This window comes from Arachis duranensis, chromosome 4 (assembly GCF_000817695.3).
Source record: "Arachis duranensis cultivar V14167 chromosome 4, aradu.V14167.gnm2.J7QH, whole genome shotgun sequence".
NCBI lineage: Eukaryota > Viridiplantae > Streptophyta > Magnoliopsida > Fabales > Fabaceae > Arachis > Arachis duranensis.
In genome coordinates, this window is record NC_029775.3 from 109,426,592 (window position 1) to 109,433,853 (window position 7,262).

At 32.0% G+C, this 7,262-nt stretch overlaps 2 protein-coding genes across 4 annotated transcripts; both read right to left on the bottom strand.

Annotated features, from left to right (window-relative positions):
- Positions 1–77: 77 nt before the first annotated feature.
- LOC107485777 (uncharacterized) lies at positions 78–4,358 on the bottom strand. 3 transcript variants are annotated; one of them, XM_016106308.3, is made up of 4 exons: positions 1,958–2,357; positions 775–903; positions 292–502; positions 170–185 (listed from the first exon to the last, which is right to left on the bottom strand). In XM_016106308.3, exons 1-3 carry the CDS (start codon positions 2,246–2,248, stop codon positions 323–325), a joined length of 600 nt encoding a protein of 199 aa, XP_015961794.1. In that variant the 5' UTR covers positions 2,249–2,357; the 3' UTR covers positions 170–185; positions 292–322. The 3 variants fall into 3 exon arrangements, with proteins under 3 accessions (XP_052117127.1, XP_052117126.1, XP_015961794.1); XM_052261167.1 differs by lacking the exon at positions 1,958–2,357 and adding an exon at positions 4,029–4,358 and having other exon boundaries at positions 78–502; XM_052261166.1 differs by having other exon boundaries at positions 95–502.
- An 802-nt stretch (positions 4,359–5,160) lies between these two features.
- Positions 5,161–6,181, bottom strand: LOC107485776 (uncharacterized). The gene is made up of 2 exons (XM_052261168.1): positions 5,534–6,181; positions 5,161–5,279 (listed from the first exon to the last, which is right to left on the bottom strand). Exon 1 carries the CDS (start codon positions 6,124–6,126, stop codon positions 5,551–5,553), a length of 576 nt encoding a protein of 191 aa, XP_052117128.1. The 5' UTR covers positions 6,127–6,181; the 3' UTR covers positions 5,161–5,279; positions 5,534–5,550.
- Positions 6,182–7,262: the final 1,081 nt, after the last annotated feature.

The window sequence follows — 7,262 nt, forward strand, 5'->3', positions numbered from 1 at the left end:
AAAACGGTGAAAATACAGTTATTTTGAAACGAAAGGAAGGAATAGGATAAGATAAAGTAGAATAGTCATATATGGTTTGATAGGGTTATTAGGGGACTCACTTTTCACCAAGGGGAATTTGAATATCTTTGTTTCTTTCGTCTCATCAATGCAGTAGTTTGAGTTTCTCTTGGTTTACACAAATGCTGAAAAGGCGATTACTACATTATCCTTTAGAAGCAGTTCATCACCTTAAAATGAGGAGGAAGAAAGTGTTTTTATGTCAAACTACAAAATTCACAAAACTGCTACCTTGGAAGACAATCATATCCCTAGAAATGAATTACAACTCTGTTCTCAAATCCCCATCATTTTCCTCTTGACCAGCATTATCCGCTTTGGTTTTTTCTCTCTGAAGGTTCTGAAGAACCTCTTCTAAAGGTGGATCTCCAGGTCTTCGAAAAACATCATTCCCGATTTTGATCTCATATGCCTCTGATTGGTCAAAGATAAAGTCCTTCAACTGTAATATCAGCAGAAAATCATCGCTAACAAATAACAATTATCTCAAGGCTGAATCTAAAACTGCTTTTTGAATGAAAGGAGAATAAAAGCAAGGTACAAGGATCATAATTCAACATGATTTATAGTAAATCATAAAATGGGAAGGCAGGAGATGAACATAATAGCAGTTAGATAGGGTTGTTGTCAAAATTGATAAGCCAAGCCGCTTCCATTCTTCATTCTTTAAAATTTCAAAGTAGAGGGAAAAGAAGGTAAAATGCAAAGGCGTACCTCATCCATGCCTTTGATGCTTTCCATGTTGAACATGATTGTACTTGTATCAACACCCATGAACCTTATACCAATGCCTCCAGTTCTCATAACTTGTGACCATTTCATGGCGATTTCCGCTACCATGTCCTAAAATCAAGCATGGCAATCAGTTAAGGGCGTTAACATTAACAAAAATGTTCAAACCAAAAACTCTTTCTTCTATCACAAAGAAAATTGCCAATAAGGACCAATTTGATAATCAAACACCATCTTGATAAATCAAATAAACTACTAAGAAGAAGTTGAAAATAAGGCTCCACCAAAAGAAAGCACCATAAACTATCCAAAGAAAAAAAAGCACCAGAGATATCCATATTCCCCATCCCAGAACACAGTTTCCAGAATGGATAAGACAAACATAATGCTGAAGCAACCTTAACATGCTCGACGGCCGACAATTCAATTACCCATCACTTTTACAGCAGTCACTTGAAGGCTACATGGCAAGGGAAGCAAATCCCAATGATAAGACCCATTGCAATAGAAGTTATCAATCCAATAGCGGTTACTCCTCACTTTATCACTTTACTAAGTTTGTTCACTTTAAACTTAAAGGACCCTAATCCAACAGAGTAACCAAAACTTAAACTCAACTAGAGCTCAAATGCAAAAATTAATAAATGGCCATGAGCGAATGTGCTCATTGAAATTCACCAGAATCAATTGATCACATTAAATCACAAATTCAACTCAAACTATATCTTAATTTTTTTAACTTCTTTCTCCCCTTAAATGAAGTATGAGCAAAAACAATACATGTGCAAGAGCCAATCATCCTCCACCAAAATCCATCACAAAAAACCACAGCCTGAAATAATCACAACCACAACTCAAAAAATAAAATGAAACATATTTTATTTCATTTTATTAAAAAGAAACCCTAACAATAACGTAAAACTCAGCACTAAAACTCTAGAAGGTCACTTTCACTAAACTCCAATTCCAGCTTACATTTCACTCAAGAAAACGAAATTGACCGGACAAAATCAGTAATGTAACCAAAATTCTAGCTGAAATTCATCAAAAACCAATAAACATGCAGAAACAGCCAATTTCCTGATAAAAATCATAGCTAAAAATTGGAGCCCTATTTTGCACCAAGATAAGAATAGCCTTAACCAGAGACGGAAATGTGGCTGACCGGAGTACGGGGAAATCCGAAGCGGAGCTTGACGAAGCCGATGACGGGACCGGTGTGGCGCTTCATCATCTCCTCCTTGATCTGAGACGGTTCCATTTTCGACAGATCGGCGGGCGGGAAAGATGGCTCCTTCTTCTTGCCCCATTCCTTCCAAGACTCGTCCTCTTCGTCATCGTACACGTCATCAAGGTCATCGCTGATGTGCACCTTGCGCTTTCCTCCATGGGCAAATTCGTAATTTTGCAGCACCAGAAATAGTAGAAGAAGAAGGAGGGTGGTAATGGAGCTCATTGCGTAATAAGTGTTGCGAATTTGTGAGGAGTTGTTATATATTGCTCATAAATTGAACGACATAGAGAAAAACACAGAAACTTGTTAGTATTGTCATGTTTAGATAATTTGCGTGACGCAAATGACAACGGAATCAATTCTTTGTAGAAAAGCTAGAATATTCAAAACAAATAATATTGTAGTAGACAAAATTAATAATTTAATTTAGTTTTAAAGTAAATATTTATGTACTCAAATATCAAATATAATATTTTACATAATTAATATTTTAGAAAATAAAAATAATTATTACAAAGTAATTTAAAAAAAATAAGTTAACAAAATATTTATGAAATTTTTTTCATTCAATTGTTAGTAGATAAAAATATATCAAAAAATAAAAATATATATCAAATAAAAAAATTATTTTCTTTCTACATCAAATTGATAAGATAAAAAAAAATAATTTTTTTACATTAAATTGATAAAAAAAAGAGACATAGTACTATTTTTTTTAAACAAATATCTTTTTTGAAAATGACATCTAAACAAACCTAAAGCCGTTATATCAAAGTTCAACGAAATTTATGCTTTTATCATCTTTGGAAACTTATTTCATTTTATTTTTTATTTTTTATTTTTATTCTAAATATTTTTTATTTCAAAATTTCATTAAGAGAAGAGAAAAAATAAAAAATAAAAATAAAAAATAAAATTTCTTAATTTTATTTTTTTTTCTTTACAAACTTCTAAAAATAAAAAATCATAAAATACTAAAAATAAAATCCAACCCTAACACATTCTTTTTAAGCTTCCTTACAAAGTAATAATTCAATTTAAAATATTTTTAAAATTGACAAAATATAATTCCATAATTATTTTATACTTTAAATAAAATAGTTTGCAACAAACATTTAGTTCTAAAATCCTATTTATAATTGTTCATTCAATATACGTAAATTGTATAAAAAGTATAATAATATATTTTTGGTACCTTATTTAATTAGTGTTATATATTTATTTAATTAAATTTATTATCTATTTAAATTTCTAATTAAGTATACAATGATAACCCCTCTTAACGAAAAAATACATTAAATTAATGTAGAGATTTATATTATTTACGAAATGTTCAAATCCTAATAATTGGATACTATATTTAAGCTCAATTAACTTTATATAATACACCACAAACTTGCACCTAGCTTATGTTAAACAAAAAAATGTTATCTTCGTTTAATTAAAATTTATATATATCACAATTATTTTTCTAAGAAACAATCATAAATTTAACCTTTAATATCTTTGTTTAATTAAAACTTATATGTAAAGTTTAATTATCCTCAAACAAAAGTAAGTGTAAAAAAAGTGTTGAATCTCTTTATATAAGTTATTAAATAAGTTTTTTATGTTTGTGCTTGCTCTCTATGTATGAACCTTTTGATTTGGTATATAAGTTCTCTTCTATGACATACTTCTCATCTTTGATCAAAATAATTCACAAAAACTCTTTATTAAGATCTACTAATAAGATGCTCGTCTTTATAACTAAAAATTACTTCAAACTTACTCACCTTTATAATCCCACATTGACCTATAGGAATTTAAGCGTGCTAACCTTAAATTTCAAATTCAAGAAGTTTTAAATTATATAATGTAACCAAAATTCTAACTGAAATTCATCAAAAACCAATAAACATGCAGAAACAGCCAATTTCCCCATAAAATCATAGCTAAAATTGGAGCCCTGTTTTACACCAAGATAAGAATAGCCTTAACCAGAAACAGAAATGTGGCTGACCGGAGTACGGTGAAGTCCGAAGCGGAGCTTGACGAAGCCGATGACTGGACCGGTGTGGCGCTTCATCATCTCCTCCTTGATCTGAGACGGTTCCATTTTCGACAGATCGGCGGGCGGGAAAGATGGCTCCTTCTTCTTATCCCATTCCTTCCAAGACTCGTCCTCTTCGTCATCGTACACGTCATCAAGGTCATCGCTGATGTGCACCTTGCGCTTTCCTCCATGGGCAAATTCGTAATTTTGCAGCACCAGAAGTAGTAGAAGAAGAAGGAGGGTGGTAGTGGAGCTCATTGCGTAATAAGTGTTGCGAATTGGTGAGAAGTTGTTATATATTGCTCATAAATTGAAGGGCATAAAGAAACACACAGAAACACCGATTACTTCTACATTTACACTTTGTTTGGATGGATGATGGAAAATAGGAGGAAAGAAAATAGAAGGAAAGAAAATGAAAGGAAAAGTTAATTTTTTTTTATATTGTTTGGATGAAGAGAAAATAGATGGAAAGAAAATGGGAGGAAATTTTTCTTTTGTTTGGATGAAAGGAAAAATAGGAAGAGAGAAAACCATAAACAAGTGAAATTACATAAATATCCTTCTTTATATTATATATAAATTATAATATACCAATGTATTTAAATTATTTCTCTAATAAAAAAATTATCTAAATTATATTTCAAAATTTTAACGTGTTTTTTTCATTAAAAATAATAATTTTTTGAATTTATTTTGATGAATTTATTATTTTCTATTATACTTTAATGTCATAAATACAAACATATATTATTCTTTTTAAAAATATATAAATACATAATCTTGTAAAAAAATAATAAAAACTACTCATACTTTACGTCATTAATCTCCTTAAGCATATTTAAAAAAAATTCACTAAATTGTAATTACAAAATAAAATATTCTCAAAAGTTGGTAGCATTTCTTTCCAAGTATGTGCGGCCAAAAATCATATACAATTTTTATAAACATATAACAAAACGCCAAAAAAGTAATAACCAAGAGAACTCCTAGAGAGTACTATTTTATCACCAAACAACACTTTTCAAAAGGGTAATTCTTCATGGTCAGCGACATCGCCTACTTCCAAAAAATAAAATCTACATAGTTGGAGCCATCTGTACCCATCTACTTCAAAAAAATAAAGTTTCTCCGAGTCAAAAATATTAACACAAGATCGAATTTTACTTGTACTAAGCTGTGACCTTCTTGTTCCCAAACATTTTCAAGTTATGATTCCTGCACGAGCATATACAACAAAGACAACTTAATTCAGAGATCAGATTTGATCATGATAATCTATTATATCGATGTCTTTCTATTTAAACAACCAATCAATCTCAAAGTATATAAACATAAAGTGATTTTCAACCATGGTTAACATACATACATGAAGATATACCCATAGTATATGACACTCAGAAACATATAATCAATTAATGAAAGCAATAGCCTCAAACTAATCAGAAATTAAGTGCGTATATAAGTTATACCTGTAATGGTTAATGTTTTATGAAAGTACCATATCTCCTAAGCGAACACCAGCAGCTGTCATGAAATGAAAAAGAGCATCCAATCGCATTTCAGGTGGGATCCCAAAGATTTGGCGCTTTTTCTGCTCATTTTCACATAAAAACTGATAACACTGCATCCGAGCTGAACCTATCAGACCCAATTCAGACAACATATCCCATACATCTGATTCGCTATAAAGGCGAGGCCTACTTTGTTGCATAATAGCCAACCCTTTTTCAGCAATTGCAACTTGTCTTTCAATTAACGAGACTTGTTTTTCGGCAACCGAAACTTGCCTCTCAGCCACAGAAGCTTGTCTCTCAGCTGATTCAACCTGCCTCTGAGCTACGTCATGTAGCTTGCTAGACAGATAAGTACCCTCTTTGACAGCATCGGCCATGGTAGTAATTCCCAAAGCAAGTTTTTCATATTGTGCCTCCAAAAAATCATTCATAGGAGATTTACGCTTTGTTCCTCTTGACGCTGAAGTCCCACCTAATTGATTTGGTTGACTATGAGGACCACTTGGTGAATCTAAATTAGCAGGAAACGTTGGGGTATCATGTCCCATATTAACATCTATGTCAGAAAATCCAACGTTTTCAAATGAGTCATTCAAATCAATGTGATCTCTAGCAATTTCTTAAATCCTTTCTCGTGACGTAGCAGCTCCTTTACAGTAGCTCTATCAGCTCCGAACAACTCCTTCAAAGTATCATAATGCTTAATTTGCATTTTTTTCCATTTTTCTGCTTGTGGTTTCTCCTACATAAACAAGTGTTGAAATTATTTGGTGACTAACTTCATCAATTATATAAGTAACAAAAGCAAAGTTTAAGATACCTTAATGAAGTCTTGCCACACCTCCTCTTCAGCTTCAAACTTTCTAGTTACAGGATTCCATGCAAATCCACTTAAGTGATGAAATAAGTCATATGCCTCAGCAAAATGATCTTTCAATGTCTTCATTCTATTCTTTATGTGATTTTTTGTTATGTGAGGGCCTATTACTATACTCAAAGTCTTCACAACATTGGCATATGCTTCAGTTGTCCACGAGCCATCGTGCCTATTACCTTTCGATGCTTCCTCTGCTAATGCATTTAGCAAAACTTCATCCATATCATCAGACCATCTTAAATTGTCTTTCGAAGGTTGGTTGGCTTCTGCTGTTTTATTTCCTTTATTCGGCATTATGTAACCTGTAACAATCCCATAAAAAATCTAATCAAACAATTCTGAGTGGAAACTATACATTCATATATATACATATTCACATACAAGAAACATAATCACCTATAATGATTGATACACATTCCACATTTCGAATGCAATGTTATCTCTTAACAACGATGCATGCCTATATTCCTCATCACGTGGTTGATTTGACTGTGATCTATCTATGCTTTGTTCTTGTAGCAATTCTCGATCAACCGCATCAATTATAGACTGATCAACATCGACACCCATTAAATAGTTATGCAGTATGCAACATGCCAAAAAAATGTCTCGCATAGTTTCAAATGAATAATAAGGTTCTGTGTCGCCGGCTATAATTGGGAATATTTTCTTTAGAACTCTGAAACATCTTTCGATGACATTTCTTAATGAAGAATGTCGGTGGTTGAATAATTCTTTGGGATTTTGTGGCTCACGCACTGAATACTCTTTCAAGTGATACCGAACACCTCTATATGGTGTCAGTAT

Excerpts from the sequence above, each read along its gene's own strand:
- LOC107485776 (XM_052261168.1), bottom strand. The coding sequence starts at position 6,126 with ATGGGACATGATACCCCAACGTTTCCTGCTAATTTAGATTCACCAAGT.
- LOC107485777 (XM_052261167.1), bottom strand. The coding sequence starts at position 4,319 with ATGAGCTCCACTACCACCCTCCTTCTTCTTCTACTACTTCTGGTGCTG. Across the intron at positions 904-4,028 it reads TCGGACTTCACCGTACTCCG|GACATGGTAGCGGAAATCGC; the intron begins GTCAGCCACATT and ends GCTTGATTTTAG. Across the intron at positions 503-774 it reads GCATCAAAGGCATGGATGAG|TTGAAGGACTTTATCTTTGA; the intron begins GTACGCCTTTGC and ends CTGATATTACAG.